Genomic DNA, 18,434 nt, shown 5'->3' with positions numbered 1-18,434 from the left:
ATATATATATATATGATAATTAATAAAAAATTATATAAATTACTAAATATAAAATTAGTAAGTATTTACAATTTTCTTCAAATGTAAACTTTCTAAAACAGTCAAGGTAAGTTACATTGGATATTATAAATCATTAAAAAGTAAACACTTTTTTTATAAATAAAATAAAGAATGCTTTATTTTTTTCAAAGACACGACTTTCTTAGCCAAGCCATTCCATTTCCTTTTGTACACTTCTGATGTTCCCTACAAAATGTACCCACAACTTCAAGCCAAAACAAACCTTTGTAACTTTGACTCTACCACACTACAAGTTCTATTCTATTCATTATAACATCGCAACTAGTCCTCTTCTTCTTCTTCCTTTTTCTTTGTTTATGTGTTTTTTGCCATGAGCTTAAGAGAGCTTCAAGAGCACTTGGAGCCAAAGAGCTTCCAGATTTTCTCGGATGCAACTTGGTCTCACAAGAAATCTAGGTCTTTCTTCTGCGATTGTTCATCTGTTGTGTGGATTTAGCAAGGCAAGCTACAATATCAGGCTTGAGATTGACAAGGAGACGTTTAGGTCGGCACAGTACTTGCCGCAAGCAATTTTAGGTTAGTTTATGAAACAGTACAACCATATTCAACTTACAATGGACAATGAACGTTTTTAAACAACAATCAACTCACATAAACGCTTCTGACCGCCCGTACCTTACATTTATACAGACAATTTGTACAGATGAAGCACTCTTTCATGCTTGAAATTTACCAGTGGCACAGCTGGTCAAAGACTCTTGATTTACTCGAAGAAGGAACTGCCGTGCATCTGTGTGGGTTGCACCTCCACAATAGGACCAAGAATGTGGATGTGGGATAATAAGCTTGGATAGTAATAAAAAGAAGGCGATCTTCTAGTGGGATAAACATACTGCATACCACCACTAGTAGAAAATTTGTTCACCACCTTCTCAGGTGCATTTAAGCCGGGCTTGAGCGATCTGCGAGGAAACAGTCTTCCTCAGCCTCTTTTCGTCGTGCACTTATCAGTTGATCGAAAGTACCAGAGTTCTCAGGTCGGAGGCAGCGAGTTGATCCATATTCTCGATATTCACCTACTGAGTATCTTCTCGAATCTTCCATGTTTGACCAAACGTTAGGTGCAGCCGAGGATCCATTGGTTATTCCAACACCACCATCAACTACATAATTTGCCTCGACATTGTGATTCTCACCTCCAGTGTACCTGCTCAAACTGAACAAATGGACCTTTTCAGACAGGGATATGCAAAAACTGAATTAGTTTCGTTCCTGTGATTTTGGTTGTCCTACAGTCTAATGTTTCTTCACATTCTATTCCCCAGTCATCTCTACAGATAGGACATTTAAAGCCATTAAACTTCACAATTGCAGCATTATTCTCAATCTACGTGAACTAAATCTAATATCGCCAGTAATAAATATAATCAAAAGAGTAGGAGAAAACACATTGGTTGCAGTACAAGTGAGCTAGTCTTCTGGAGGCAAATGTTCGAACCTGGGCTCATATAGGTTTAAAATTGACGTTCTTCTGGCCCCGGGATTCTGAATACTAAGCTTCGCTAATTGTAAAGCTTTGAGCAAATCGTTCACTTTGCTTGCAGTCCTTTCACTTTTACTTGATGGTCGCCTTTGGAAATTCTCTCCTGAAAATTCCTGACCATAATCAGCTACGCTTAGAGACTTATCCATCATATATTCAGCTTGGTAATGGATTGACCGTGCTGAGCCTCCATGCACCTGCGAAAAGTATCATGTCAGAATTAAGAGCAAATCAAAGTGTAAAGATAGAGAAGAATACATGCAATGAAAACGCGAACGAGGCAAATGCTTCCAGGATAGAGCCGTGCACACGAAGTTGAAAACATGAAATGGCATGCTTCCCTCCTACACCCTGAATAGCAAGAACCTTGAACAAGGTAGAAATCAGTCCCATCCACCTAACTCTGAGGAACACATTTTTTCAGCGAGTAAGCAGTTATATAGAGATGAAGCATGAAGACGACGTATCAGGTAATAATATATGTTCACAAAATAAGGTAAAGGTTGTCGATGATGGAAGGACCTGGAAGGGCGTTTGTGAGCCCGATCTTGATATAATGATTCCTGAATCAGCCGAGTCCGCTACGTGTGCATAAGGTAAAATGTCATACCCCTCAGGATCAGACAATGACCTCCAAGAACCCTCAAGCCCTTCCATACTCCTTGAAACGCTTTCCATTCGTCCACGGTAAACTTCTCGCTCGTCATTTCTCAGAGGATAGTTGCATGGTACTTCTGGCCTTATGTATGCGTTGTTATTGCCAACCTGTGAACAAGTCGCCAATTTCCCAAGTTGTTGATGACGATCCATGATAGATACGTCCCATTGAGACGAACTATTTCCTTTGTTAGTTGACATCTCAAATATGTGAGGTTCTTCCTGCTTTACCCAACCAGCGAGAGATCGTGATCTAGAAGGCTCTACACTTTCTGTGTTGATTCTTCCAGAATGGCCTGGAGGGCTCTCATGTCTTTCTTCCAGGCTTGCACTTGGACAGTGGTAGTGGTTACTCTGCTCCAGAAATTGTGACCTGTCCACCTGGCTGTTCGTAATATCGCAATTGTTCTCCCCTCCACTCGTTACTGATGATGATGATCCGAGATGAGTAGTTGTAATATAGGAAGGATTCGGTGGCCTCTCCATTCCAAATTGTGTATGATGAAGCATAGAGTTTTTGGTTCCGTGATTCCCACCACTATTAGTTCCTTCTTCACCTGATCGTCCCTCCATCTCTTCAACTGTTGGAGGATCTAGATAAATGGAAGGAGAAGCGTTCTGAGAATAATAACTTACCACTTTACCGTTTTCTCCTCCAGCCAACAAGTTATGTTCTCTTGTGCCATGGTGTGGTGAAATCGGAGAGGCCGTAATGTGACGATAATATCTAGGATCGTGAAGCTGAGGCAAAGTCCTTGGAGATTGTTCCTGTTGAGTTTCTTGTTGATACTCTCTTGGATGAGGGGTTCCTGGACTGCTATTTGTCTTACTCATGGAGGCTTCCCCGCTACCCCTCCTGCTTGTCTGCAACGCAGAATTATGTTGCACTATTTGTCAAGCACAGATTTACCTCATAATTAATCAGTGATAAAGCAGGCGAGGTTTCCGTTAAGTACTCCGTAATAGATTCTAAAAGTAGAACTTTTGATAGGAATCACGATATCATGAGATCATGAACTTTGATTTTCATCAGAAAGAAGAACACACCGAGTTCTGCTGAATGTAGTTCTGATCCCATTCTCGCTGGATATTTTCCTGGGCTTCGAATCGCTCAATCAACGTGGCAACCTTTTTCAACTCCTTTGCCTGTAATTTACTAAATTGGGCTTCATCCAATGAATGATCTTCCCCTGCATCTAGGACGGTTCCACCAAAATTTCGTCAAATAACTGATATTGAGAAACATTCTCCAATTTTTAAGTCATCTAGCTTAATTTAAAAGATTCTTTTCATGAAAGGGGTTTGTTGAAGGTCACAGTCGATCGCTACCTTCTTTTCTGGTAGTACTGGTGCCAATTGTTGTTGGCGAGGCATTCACATCCTTCAACTGCTCTTTCCCCGTGTTTGCATCATTCAACAGTTTCTTATCCTCTGAGAAGCCAAGCGGACGTCAGTTAAGACCTCTCTCTTGAATAGCACCACCTTCTTTCACGCCACCAAAAAAGGCAGGAGTGATACAATCACCATAAGCCAGAGGTTGTCGTGCAAAGGGACCATTACATGAAGCTGGCATATACGTTTCTGGGGGATCTACCAAATCGTAAGAGGGTTGAATATAACCGTAATCTTTTAATAAGTTTTTCTCATGATTGTTTGCTGATCGATTCATCTCGAAATAGAATGTGGCTACGATGTTCAGGATGCGGTACGATATGCGCTAGATGTAGAAAAGACTACCTCAAAGACTTCATTGCAAACAATTATTTTATTCATTCTTGACAGCCTACCAATTTTATTAATACAAATATCAATATCTGCGGGAGTTTCACACCTATGCTAGAACTCAAAAATAATGACTTACTTATACCAGATAGTTTTGGAAGGACATCCTGCAGCACACTTGGAACTTGGCCCATCCAGGTAAAAAGTTCTTCACGAACAACCTCCTCTTGATTCTTGTCTTCAGCAAGAGCGGCCATTTCCTGTGTCATCTGATCCCACATGTTGCGCAGCCGCAGTTCTACTATTAACCTGTTGAAAAAAGACCACATATTTGGAAGTGAAGATGGGGAATTATAATTCCAAAGACATGGTGAAACGTTGCACTCTGTCGAGGTCTTTTCAATACGGAGTTTAAAAGTAGTGTGTCCTATTCTAGGCTGATCTTATCATGCCATTAAGTACAATTTTGTTTCCATTGAAGCATTAAACGTTGAAGCTAATCCAAATATCCAGTGGCATCAGTACTTCATATTACTAGAAATTAACGAAAATTCATTATTCAAGTATTCAAAAGGGATAACCTTCTATCTTGTCGTCTAATCCCTGAGTCAGCACAACCAACTGTGCCGTCAGTTGCAGATATCACTCCCGGTGCAACACGAGTCTCTTCTTTGACTTTCTTTGAATCATTACTTCCCGACCTTTGAAGTGTCTGAAGCTCACCATTCTCCTGCTTGGGCATTGAAGTTATGTTCTCACTTGTCACCTGATCGTTGACATATCCAATTTCCAGAGTTGATGACGGAATGTCGCTTAGCTTCAAAGCCACACAACCACATGGCTTGGCGTCATCCACGCAATTTTCAATCACTTGGATTTCTCCCTCAACCCAATTTGCTGACTCTTTATCTATATTTTTAGAATTATTTTCCTCGTAAGGGGTCACTAGTTCATCCTTCTCTGGCAATAGCATATTCTTAGCTGTCTCGCAGGTGTGGCTTGGTTCCATCGATTTCTCCAGTAAGTTAGTATCACATTCCGTGTACTTCGAGCTCTCCGTAGGTGCTCGTTCCCCTGTTACTCGTGTAGAGAAAAGGCTAATTATGAGAAATAAAGTACTTGAGCATTATCAACCTGGATGCAACGACAATAGATGTGATAAACAGGTACCTCTTGGAATTAAAACAACGTGAACCACAAATGGGATGACCACTGACCTAGTGATTGGATTTCTAAGAGAGCTTCTTGAGCTGCTTCCTCAGCCTTCTTTTTGAGCTGAATTTCTTGATCCAATTTTCTTTCCAGATCAAGCACCTAAAACACCAATAGATACCTCTTCATAACAATGGCCTATTTCATGTTACCCTCACACATTTGTCATGGTTAATGTGTAACCTCTAATTTATTATTAGTAATACAACATGAGACGCAGATACAGTGGCGTTTGTACAGACGTGGTCATATATTCCTACTTCCATCGAGGATTAGGTTATCCAAGAGCATATATATTGTTCGATTATTGAGCAGTTAATAAAAATTTATTACCTTTTTTGTAAGAAGCTCAATCCGATCTTTTGCGGCTTTTGAGGAAGCGCGCTCTGCTAAAAGTCTTGCCCTCAGGAAGTCAACTGTTATGACTGGCGATTCATCTCCTGTATGGGGCTTCCTGCAGGATGCATAAGAATAAGCTTTTAAGTCGCAACATAGATTAGAATCGTGTGTAATGAAAGATCGGCAACCTCCAAGTACAGTGGATGAAGAGCAAAACTGCAATCAAGCAGGAAATGTATACAACGTAAGAAAATTGATGTTGAATTTCTAATAAAGTTTCAATGAGGATCGTACTACCTGTCTAACCCTGAAACATCTGTATTACATTGGTCATTTGCATGCTCTGCGTTGAGAGGTGGTACTTCCTTGCGGTTTGTAGGCCGCTCATCAATACATCCATTTGTTTTCAAGGGGGAGGGTTTCATATCCGTAGATTTTTCTTTGACATGATTAATTGTCTCCTGCTGATTTCCTGCTGCTTTCCAGGTTGCACCGCCCATGTGCCTACTGGAATTCCCTTTGAAAGAGGTCTTCGCAGCTTGTGTTGGCACCACAGACTCTGAAGTGTTTGAAGATACCAAAGGTCTTATAGCTTCTTCTTGCGAAGTGGCATGATTAGTAATCGATGTGTCAGCTTTGTTGGATATTTTAATACCATTCACTTCTGATGTTAACACTATTTTCGTCTTGTTTTGCTCCTTCTTGATGTCATTAACAAACTTGGAATCCTTCATCTCCTCTTTCCCCGCCTCGTTATTTTTGATCTCCTCCTGAAGCTTTTTTCTCTCATTTTCTAAACGTTTCGATGATTTCCATCTTAATGGCGTCACAGGGTTTAGAGGGGCCACGATTGACTCTCTAGTTGAAGATTTGAGAGCGACCAATCCCCCGTCCCGTTCCAGCTCATCAGATGTTCTAGACCCTCTGAAGAAATACAAAATTAGAGAAGTAAACATCAATAAAAAATAATTATAAAAATGTTTTCAATGTATGTGAGCACATTAACGAGAATACAAAATTTTGATACGGACAAGTTCATAATTTGAACCTCATACGAGTTTTTAAAGTTTTTAAAAGCTTATTAATAGGCAATCGTGTTCATAAAAGAGAACTTCTTCAGTATGCCAAGACTGACCATCAAATGAGAAAAACAAAGCCTTGCATTGCAGTTCTAGAGTACATACAAATGCATTGTGATTCTAGTGGCTGACATGTGGAATCGCAACACACCAAAATGAGTAAAGAAACAAGGTCTAGTTCGTTATTCGAATCATGCACAAAGAGTTTAAGTGGAATGGATTCCAAGTGTAACTAAACAATCTTGCAAATTAGCAACTTCAGATGCACGATCTTCTCAGACAAAAGTTAGATTAGGAGGATAATAGTAACATCCATTCACTACAAAATCACCAAGCGTTCACAGAAATCGTGATGACATTCTTCGTCTCACGAATGAATTCTGAACGATTTATTGTTATGTTACGAAAAAAATGTGGTTGTCTACCAGCATTCAGCAAGAATACGCTACGACATGCAGACATGCAGACATCCTTCAGAAATTTTTCTGATCGTAGGTTCACTGTCGCAAATCTCATCGTTACAGAAAACACTACATGACATAATCTCACTGGACGTGTTAGAGCCGACAGCAATCAGGTTGTCCCCTGTATCTACGCGTTCCTACAAGCAGTAGGCCATTCACTTCATGTACTAGTTCTTTAGAATGTTCCAGCAGTAGTCTCGTCATACGTAGTCACTATATTCCCCTCCCATTGATACAGACCCAACTTGTTTCTTCATTATACCATAAATTAAGGGAAAATCGCAACAGTATTGAACAAAGAAATATCTTTCCTCGTCTTTGACAGTTGTGAAGAAAGCAGACCTCATGGAATACAGTGTGGAAGGAGAGCGCTTCTCCTCCATGTCCTTGTCGCAGATTGGAGACTTGGACTGAACGCCGTCGTTTGCGACTACTTGACGACAAGTCAAACCATTCGAGACGGGATTCCTCATCGTAAATCGCGGCAGAAACACAACTTTCTCCCTTGTGGCCTTCTTCAGTACTCTCATAGAAAACACTTAGCCCTCCACAGACAAACGTATTTGTAATTTTCAAATCTTCACAGGTGTCAAAACGGTGTGAACGCAATCTTCTCAAGTGAGCCTGATAGAGTTCGAGCTGAAATCCCAACACAAAAATGCGAAAAAGATGTTCCTGCAACACCACGAACTGCCATCGCAAACAAATCAAATCATTTCTCAAAAGGTGTATTTAGTGTCTCCGTAGTCCTCAAAAGCATAACGTGTAGCAGAGTAATTCGAGAGAATTCGATTGTAGTTGTAGTAGTATTTTGAAGAAAAGAAGGCACTCCAAGGGTGTACAGACTAATCTATCCCGGACGACAACAACCTCACTACTGTCGAAGGTTTCAGACGCTCTTCGAAGAAAATCAACGTAATTCACAATCCTTCGCAAGCAACCCACGCGCAACCCTACCTCTCCAAGCCTCGCGGATTTGCAACTACCCTAAATTAGAACAGTCCAACACCCCAGGTCACAGCACCGAGGATTCACATTGCGTTTTTTGATATAACTTATCTCTGGAATCATCATTTCAGAATACATTCTTTCAGTGCATCATTCGTACCAAGAGTGTCTCAGTGTGGACTGACTGCCAGAGAAATGTGTTGATTGGAAATAATTCCTGACGTCGTAAGTTGCAAACACGTACCGAGAACACACGAATACATTTTCTGTTGCTCAAACTTCTCACTCATGCAACTGTCTGAATTGCTCACGAATCGCCAACATAGCAACCCTTTCCGCGGGAACCTTAGGCTCATTGTTGAGCTCAAGTATTGGCTCCTAAAGCTCCTAACAGCAGAACCCTGAAGATGTAATCTTTTTGCTAAAGCTCAAGTGTCCTCTGTTAGCTCTGCTTCACTCTCTGATCTCTGAATGCCAAGGAGCCAATGCGAGAACGTAGTCCGACACTTCACCAGTTTGTTACTCTTCACTCCAACATTACTTGTCACTATCTTGAGAACTACTCTCGCAAGCCTCAGTCCGATTCTACTGCACCTAAATCACTCTCAGACTAACTCCTGTTCAAAACTCTCTATCTCTCGGTTATCACTAACCTTCTCAAAACTTCAGATGTCATCTATTATACTTTTCCTATGGCTCTGCAGTTCTTAATGCAACGCGATGGCCTTCATCCTCACCAACATGATCAGTCGCAGAATGGAAAAAAAAATCCTCGACTCTCGTTTAGGCAACCACCTACTCGACTCCAATCACTTGCATGCCATTACCTGATTCTCTAGACTCCAAAATATCACACTGATATTTGTCAAATACTCGACTCCTCACGACACCAAACGTCGTTCTCATCCTCCCTTCGCTAATACATCATTACCGAGCTTCACCTCTCGATTCTACACTCCTGTCCCAGTCTCACGACTCACCTAGTTCTCAATTATTATTCTGCCTGTGTCCACTGTGACGGTGCATCTCCAGCTACTTAGTTAGCCCTTCCTTCTGACAGGACAGCGTTGGAATTGTAGCGGATGAAGACATATGGATGAAAATCATTCGTCCTTTTATTTGTATCCATGTTGGTTTTGGGGACATATTCTAGGGTTATGCTTTCTAGACATGGCATGTCAAAATGCCTTTGTTTGGATTTTGGGGGCTAGAGAGGAATAGGTGTTAAGCTTGTACTACTGTAATTTTTTTCTTATTCATCAATAAGTGGATGTTGGGTAATTTTAACAATTTTTTCATGTGCGTATGTCTTCTTTTAAAATTTATAATTTAGGACTTAAGGCGGAGGGCCTTTGGATAGGGTAAGGCAAAGTGGAGATAGCCAAGGAGGAGGGCTATTAAAACATTATGTAGCATAATTGATCATATACCATACATTGGTTGGAATTAAATCTAAAACCACCATGATTCTATTATAAACCTCCAAGCTACTAAACTCTTTGTTTAGATTGATGAACTTAAGTTCTACAATATAAGAATAAGAAATCAAATATAAATTAAATGATTGAAGACAATAACATTTTTTAGAGATCAATAGAAGATAAAATTTGGAAACAACTAGGGATTAGCTACAATTTTTGAAACATGTAAGAAAATAATAATAATAATAATAATAAACATAAATGGATAGAAAAATACTAGAATCAGCAAAGACAATGTATATAAATGGAACAGTTAAATTACGTCTTATAAAATTATTCTCTATGATCTTCAAAATCTATAAGCACAACTACTTAATAAAACTTATTATATATTATGTTATGCACCTTTATTTATACAAATCTATAGATATAAAGATGTTATATATTTATTTTTATTTTTTTCATTTTATGTTTTTTTCCTTCTTTTTTCTAGAGAGCAAGGTTGCAAAGGAATAGATACTTAATTTCTACTATAGTAAATAAAGTTTTTTCATCTATATATGTATGTTAAGTAATTTTTGATTTAATTTAATTTATCTATCTTTATTATATTTTACCTATCCAAGAAACTTGGATCTTACACCAAAGAGAGCAAAGACAAGGAGACAAATAAAAGAGAGCTAAAACAAAGTAATAGCACAAAAAATGGATCAAAACTTAAATCCAAAATGAGAAAGTCAATCAATGTTGTACTATAACATAGTTATTGTATAAAAATAAATAAATAAATAAATAAATAAATAACAAGACATATATTATAGAAGAGCTTAACTAAAGACTTAGTCTTTGTAGGGCCTTAAAGATTAGCAAAATTAAGTCTATAAATATCTTTACGTAAAAGTCAAGGATGATTTCTAAAAAATATTACTTAAAAAAATCTTAAATTAATATCTAAGAAAGATCATTTGTGAACCTAGATTGAAATCAAATCCCAAGGCACAAAACCACGTGTATATGACATTTATAAGGTTTGTTGATCAATCAAAGATTAAGATTGGAGATTAAATATTTTTATGTATTAGTTTTTGGCAATTTAGATTTGTAATAAATCTATGAGAGTTATAAAGTTTTTTAATTAGATTTAAGTGACTTTATTTTAGAGAAATAAAGAAAGGTTTATAATTTAGAGAATTTTATGAGTTTTGTGGTAAATCTATAAGTAAAAAATTAAAAGTTTGGAAAAAAAAATTATATTGAATTTATGATTTAAATTTTAGGTCAATTAGGTGGTTAAATTAAGGTTTTTTTTAGAATTGATTATGGTTGATTAGAATCTTTTTTTTAATTAAGAATTTTATTAGAATTTGATAGAATTCAAGTAGATTTATTTAAAACTTTAATAGAGTTTGTTAGGATTCAATTAAGATTAATCAAAGATTTAATTTAGATTTTGTCACAATTTAATTAGAACTTATTAGGATTTAATTAAGTTTTATTTAGGATTTTTTTAAAGTTTATGGATATATTTTAGGATTTAGTAATGATTAATTAGGATTTATTTCGAATTACTTAGAGTTTATTAAGTTGTATTTAAGATTTCTCTTAGGCAAATAACATGTATTTAGGATATTTTGAAACTTGTGTAGATTATTTAAGATTGCAAACAAGGTATTTTTAAATACATTATACATTGATTTTTGATTGTAAATCCAACTACAATTGTCTAAACCTTCCACAATTAGATGCCCAATATATTCTCAAATTAAATTCACATTATACAACATTGTGGTGGATACTAGAATTTAACTTAAGACTTATCTGAAGTAGATGAAACCTTTACCCATGAGCACTAGCCTTTCAAGTTGATGACTTTGAATTAGAATTCCACAATATTTATACTAATCTGGACAAAATTTAGAGTAGTACCTTGAATGGATGGATTTTGCAAAGATGAAGCAAGGCACAAGCTTGTATCTGGATTGTATCTCCCAAGAATAGAAAAGAGAGGGAGAAGGGGGGGGGGGGCAAAGGCTGGTGCTTAGATTATTATGTCAAAGCAAAAACTTGTTGATTCTTGCCATCTTAAGTGCAAATTCTCAGTGTCATTTCAGATATTTTAAATGGATGTTTTTTTTGTTTTGCTCATCAAGTAAGAATACCTTATATTTCCTACTCTTTATCAATAAATGGGCCCGAAATAATTTTATGTGCTCTAAGTTTTTATGTTATTTTATTTTTAAAAATATTACATGTTTCATGAAAAATTGAGTGTGGGATTTAAAAGCATGAAAATGAAGCAGTAAATTCAAGATATAAGCAAGAACAGTAGGATAAAACATTGATTGCAGGAGTCAAATGGTCAGCTGGACTAGAACACAAGGTCCAATTCTGTGCTGAGAAGCCAATAGTTTTAGAAAAACTTTAATTTTTTGCCATTTGTTGACATGCTAACGTTTCATATTTAACAACTCTGAACCATTACATGTGGAAAGAGTGTTAGTCTAAAGAAAAAAAATACTAAAACTAATCTTTGATGTAAAGAGGAAAATTACTAAAAATATGAATTTTATGTTAAATTGAAGAAAAGCCTGTCTTTGGAGGTTGTATAAATCTTTAAGAAGAATGATTAGTGCCTTGCATATCTCTGTGAAAAAGAAACAGTCCAACTTTTTGTTAGTGATGTGAGCAATGAACAACTATTTTTATTAAACATACTAAATATTTATACTTGTTTGTTTGTTCATTTTTTTCATTTTGAAAATATCATGTTTTATTTGTTTTTCTCATGCAAACACTGGTTCATCCTATCTTCATATAAGTTCTCACCTGCATACTTATCATTGTTTGGTTTCCAAACGTGGAAAAAAAATATTATTACTAATTTTTTTTTCTAATCTGAATTCAGATTCAAACGATTTTATTCTGGTGAACAATGGTGAATAAAACTTTAACTAGCATTTACTCACAACACCTTTTTCATTATCTTTTGTCTTGTAACCTCAATTTAAAATTTTATCTTATGTTAGAAAATAAACTACTATCCACGAATTTAAAACCTTCAAGCATTGTAAAAGTGTATTGTAAATTGTGAATTAATTATCATCAAATTTTATTGTTCAGACTAAGGATAGTAGTTGTACCTTAACAATATGACCTTTTAATACATACATACATACATACATTCATAATTCACTCTGTAATAGTTTTTAAAATAAATAAATAAATAAATTGTGAACCTCTTGTAGTTTCTTTTCTCCTTTCTTTCTATATTAAAAAAAAAAAAAAAAACAAAAAAAAACAAAAACAAAAACAAAACACACACACACACACAGAACATCTTTACATAAGGATGCCATATCAAAAGTCTGTTTGAATCAAGTGCTAGAATTGCATTTTGGGTGCAAGATAACTCAAATTTTTTGACAAAATTGGTAAAGCTTTCATCACCAAAAGCAAAGTCAACAACCCTATGGACTTTTGTAACATCATTTATGTAAATTATGTTAAAAAAGATGCAGGATCAGGAAACTGTGCCATGACTTAGCAGCGCCATGGCATGAAGTCTCAATAGGAGCACTACCTGCAAATCTGAGAAAGAAAGCAAAAAAAAATCAATAAAATCAATAAAAATAAACACAACAAATCAAAGTTTTGTGAGCTTCAAATCCACTGCCACTGTAGACACCAATGCAAGTCATATCCAGAGGGGTCAGTCTACGGCATTGAATTGGCTGTGCATTTTGATGGCCTTGAGAGTGTCAGAAAAGGAGCTCAGAGAGCCCCTGTAAACAGTAGTTGGCTGTGCTCTGCACAGAATCCTTTACCAGTTCAAAGCCCAAGGTTTGTTCAACCTTTATCTCCCTCATAATGCCAGCCCTGCATTCCCTCTTTTGCTTTGTACCCGATTCCTGCTTCTCACACTTTGTGTTGGAATACAGTTGAGCTGCCTCCCTCATCACCTCAAAAAAATGTTCTAAACCTTCATGTTGTTCCACTTAGGTCTGTGGTACAGCATTCATGCTTCCTTCTTTTGACAAAGACATTAGAGTAGCTGGATCTGAAACACAGGAGATAGAAGAAAGAAGAAGAATAAAAAAACACAGGCACTACTAGGGGTCTAAGTACAGTAAGTGAGGTTTCACACAGTTTAGAAGTGTGTGTTTCAGTAGAGATGTGGGTTTTGCTAGAGATGGAAACAAACAAACTTTGCAAACAAAGCCTGAGTGATTTCAAGACTTTCCATCAAGTTTGTCTCTAGGTTGTGACAGTGTGTGTATTATTGCCCATATCCCTAGCTGTAGATTATATATTCACATCATGTCCTTGGGATGTGCTCTCTGTTCTACAGTGAAGTGAAAGATTTATTTGTACCTGTGACAGGTTTTGTTGTTTGGCAAGCTGGTTTTTAGATTATAGGTTAGGCTTGTCAGATCTACAGTGGTACATATAGCTCTTGTAGGATGACATGAAGTGGAAGTAGTCAAAGAATGGAATAGATAGAATATGCCTTGAATGAGATACAATGTGGCATGAATAAAAGAAGAAGAATCAACAAGTTGAGGATATCAAATTTCACCATTTTACCAACCTTAGGCTTGAATACTAACCTCTTACTCTTGTAAATGTAGAGACACAAGTCCTCCATTAAGGGAGTGATGCAATACAAGATATACCCTCCACAGGGAGAGACAGGGGCTTTAGATCTTTCACATTTTTGGCAATGATATATTTGTAGAGGGTCAAGAGAAACCACCCATTTCTAAAAATATAAGCATGTGGAACTTATGAAATAGAAATGTTTTTGTCATGATGAGAATTAATTTCTTAATATAGGAGAAACACATGCTTGCACTGATGGAAAAATATGTTTCTTCAAGTTACCATTCCCAAACATCATCTTATTTGATACTATTTCACTTAAAAAAACTAAGACCAAAATCCTCTACAAATATAAAAAAAATCTCAAGAGAAACATTCTCAAAAATTTAACTCATTCTGTAGTGTAGTAAAGTAAAGAAGAAGAAGAAGAAGAAGAAGAATTCGTTTATCTGTTATGAGCATAAACATTTCTACTATCCAGCTTTGCTTTTGGAAACTACTCTAGTCTATTTGGAATTCCTAGTATCAAGTTAAAATAAAACACCAAAAATTCCCAAAAATAGATATTTAAAATTTGATCATTTCAAAGATCTATAAAATAATAATAAAAATAATGATTTTTTGGATGTAGCATGCACTAGCATCTCTTACAATATAAGAACAATTGCAAGCATAATAGTAATATTCATAATCTTTAATATACAAAATAAGAAGTTAAACACATATAGAGCCAAATAAATTGGAGTAATTAGAAAAACATTACTGTGATTCTAAGTTTAAGTTGGAAAAAGTTAGTCTATTATATATGAAAAATTTGTATAATAAATTATATATATATATATATATATATATATATTTTATAGATAATTTATAAGACACTAAGATTATTTAAATAAATAATTAATAGTGAAAAAGAACCTATAGTAAAAATTGAAATAAAAATAAAAATAAAAAATCAAATGTACCAAGGAATTCTAACCCAGAAGAACAAGTATCATCATTTCAAGAAGGAACCAAAAAAAGTTATAACATGTGTAGTAACCAATACAAAATAGGGCATTAAAATTAATTTACTATGTTTGATTCATTTTTTATATAAATTTATTATTTTGAATATCAATTATATAAAAAAATATCTTATAATAATACAAAAAACAAAATTTAAATCTATTAACAGAAATATACCCTAATAACCACCACAATATTGATCTTTAAATTTTTTTATGTATATATAAATATGTATGTAAAAATTTAAAATATTACAACACAAAAACTAAGAGAAGATAAAATAAAATATAGGATATAAGCTTAGACTTGGTATTATTGAGCGATTTAAAATATTTAAAAACTAATAATAATTAAATATCAAATATTTAAATATTTAAATATATAAAATTTACATTATAAATTAGCAAGGATTTTTTATAAAACTATATCCATGTTAATACGTTAAAATTAATTCTTATTTAGAAAGCATTAAATATAAGATCTAAAGAAAGAAGTATGACTAAAATTTACATTGAATACAACATTTTAAAAAACTTTCAAAAATCCAGAAATATTACTAATATATATATATATATATATATATATATATATATATATATACATATATATATATATTGAAGAATTTAAATTATTTTATTTTTTTTAAAAAATATTCATTATTTCTTTTCAATATGTAAAATAGATATATTATTTTTTATTTTTTATTCTATCCTTTAAATTATTCATTTAAATTTAATATCAAGAGAATAAAAAATAAAAGATTATATATTAAGATTAAACTAAAAAATTATAACTTTAAAAGATAATCAATTTTTTAAGAAATCAAGAAATTTGATGATTGTTGCACAATTTGTACTTTACATTAAACAAATATCTATCAACATCCTTCCAATATTCATTCAAAGATGCATGTTGGTTCTCAATAATAAAATTAACAAAAAAATCAATCTCATTAGACAAAAATATCTACATTTCTTACAAACGTGAAGTAACAATGCACATAAATCAAAATTTCTAGGTCTAAGAAAATTGTGTGAAAACATGTGCTTCTTTAGTCACTAAGATACAATAGGAGGCTTATTCTTGGTTAAATAAAATAAATCTCACCTATTCCATTATATTAATATGATTTTACAAAATAATTATATATCTTGTACTTTGATTTTTTTCTTTTCATCTATTTTTTTTTCTTACTTGTCTATAAATCTAAATATTGGATAATTATTTTAGATTTCGTAAGAAAGTCATTTAAAAAAAAAAAAAAAAAAAGTTCCTAAAATATTAGTAGAGAGGTAATAGTTAAAGATTTGAGATTTTTGAAAAATAAAAAAATAAAAAAATAAAAAACTATTAAATGATTAGATAAAATTAAATATTTAAGATTTATTACAATGTTATGGTAAAATGATCCATTTAGATTTTTCATTCATTTAATATCATGTAGAAGTTAGATAATTATTCTATTGCAACATTTTCTACCAAAGCTTGATCTATTAAACATATCCATGATTCTTATACAATATTCTTTTCAATAATTCTATGGTAGTTCAATTGGCGTAATATTTCCAAATACACTTACAAGCTCAAAAGCCATAAGATTATTGCATGCATTTTAGATAAACTACCATGTCATATATATATATATATATATATATATATATATATATATATATCTATCTAAAAGAAAGATAACAAAAAAATTATACAAGCACCTTGAAGTTTAGAAATCCAAAATATTTTAATTTTCATACTAAATAATGAGTCTAATTTAACAATTCTATAAAGATATAATACTATGTGACATAAAATTGTATTCCAAACCTCAAATTATATCACTTCTATAAAAAAAGCTTCAAAAATATAATTTTTATTATAGAATTTTATCCATTTATAGCACCAAATTTAATATTTTTTAGCATGTGGCTTTAAAGCAATGAGCTAAGTAGAACTAAATTTAATATAAATAATATAAGATTGATAATAAATGATAATAATTAGAGAGATTTTTATTATAAATATAAATATTTATATTAATAATTACTAAGATTAGAAGAATTAGTTAAAAATAAATAAATTCAATAATATTTTATAGAAAAGCTTCTTAGATGTAGATTTGACTTTTTAAGTATTGATAGGTAATTAATAGGTTGAAAAAATTGTGAATAAGTTGGCCATGTATCAGATATATTGACTACTTGCTTTATAAATTAGATACATGTTGCACATATTAGTCACTTATTATATAAGTTGGTCATATGATACACATGTTAAAAACTTATTTTGTAAGTTGAACATGTATCTCTCAAATTGGATATATATCTTAGATGACTTATAGAATGTCACGACATAGTCTTTTAATTGCATAGTATATATGGAGGCAAGAATGAGGCCTTCCTCACTCTTGTCAATGTCTTTCTTGTTCTAAGCCTTGTTTTAAGAACTTTTAGTCTTTTTATATCTATTAATAGATATTCTAATTTCTATCATATAACTATCTTTGATCTATCTATTTTCTTTCTTAAAATATCATAAGAATATATTATTTCTATAGAATTTTACTATAACTAATATCTTTAATAGATTTATGCATGTGATAGTAGATTTTAAGACTAATCTTACTATCAAAGGTTTGAATATAGATGTCAATGCATTTATAAATGAAGATTGTTTTTTTTTTTTTAATTAAGGTCTTGTTTTGGTAGATGTTTCACTTTAAGCAAATCATGTAGCATAGTTGTTATATAGTTATATAATTTTTATTAATTTATTACTAATTTTTTAAAAAAATTTCTTGCAAAACAAGCTCTACTTTTATCAATACCTAAAAAGACACCAAAAAAAAAAAAAACTAATTTTTCCTATGGAAATTTTTCTTCTTTAATCAACTAAATTTTTGATATTAAATAATTCAAAGTTTTCTTGATTTCTATTTGAAATCATAGAATCATAAGCTTATCTTCTTAAATTTATATCAAACTACTATCAAGGACAAGAACTTGATAAAGGCAAATAAAGAAGTGACACTTCTCTCATAAGAAAGATGTCAAAATAGAAATAAAAAAGTATGTATATTCAAAAAAGAAACTAGAATGGCTATTGCCAAAAGTATCAAAGATACAAATTAGAAGAAGATACATAAACTTGTGGAATCTATGTCAAAAAAAAAATGAAAAAATAAAAGAAAGTATGTATATTTAAGAAAGAACTAGAATGACTATTGTCAAAGACTAAAAAATATAAGATTCTTGAAACTAGACTAAAAGCAAGAAAAGAGTTGAAAAGAATGAAGAAGGCCTCACTCTTGCCTCTATATATACTACTTAACTAAGAGCTATATGGCAACATGCTACAAGACCTCTAATACATGTCCAACTTGCAAGACCCATGTCTAATTTGTAATGAAGTTTTCTAGATGTATGAC

General features: G+C 33.3%; 1 protein-coding gene across 11 annotated transcripts; it reads right to left on the bottom strand.

Moving 5' to 3' along the window:
* Positions 1-148: 148 nt before the first annotated feature.
* On the bottom strand, positions 149-8,984 carry LOC112280041 (uncharacterized). 11 transcript variants are annotated; one of them, XR_016502360.1, is made up of 13 exons: positions 8,230-8,984; positions 7,380-7,727; positions 5,792-6,418; positions 5,489-5,609; positions 5,161-5,257; positions 4,525-5,017; positions 4,083-4,252; positions 3,551-3,652; positions 3,269-3,417; positions 2,087-3,085; positions 1,520-1,761; positions 697-1,237; positions 149-500 (listed from the first exon to the last, which is right to left on the bottom strand). XR_016502360.1 is itself a non-coding variant. In XM_024514976.3 (12 exons), the coding sequence occupies exons 2-12, from the start codon at positions 7,565-7,567 to the stop codon at positions 1,233-1,235; spliced, it is 3,207 nt and encodes a 1,068-aa protein (XP_024370744.1). In that variant the 5' UTR covers positions 7,568-7,727; positions 8,230-8,984; the 3' UTR covers positions 669-1,232. The 11 variants fall into 11 exon arrangements, 10 of the variants coding, with proteins under 10 accessions (XP_024370744.1, XP_024370738.1, XP_024370742.1 ...); XM_024514976.3 differs by lacking the exon at positions 149-500 and having other exon boundaries at positions 669-1,251; XM_024514970.3 differs by lacking the exon at positions 149-500 and having other exon boundaries at positions 669-1,237.
* Positions 8,985-18,434: the final 9,450 nt, after the last annotated feature.

Source organism: Physcomitrium patens, chromosome 3 (assembly GCF_059467195.1).
Source record: "Physcomitrium patens ecotype Gransden chromosome 3, ASM5946719v1, whole genome shotgun sequence".
NCBI lineage: Eukaryota > Viridiplantae > Streptophyta > Bryopsida > Funariales > Funariaceae > Physcomitrium > Physcomitrium patens.
This window is presented reverse-complemented; position numbering and strand designations above follow the sequence as displayed.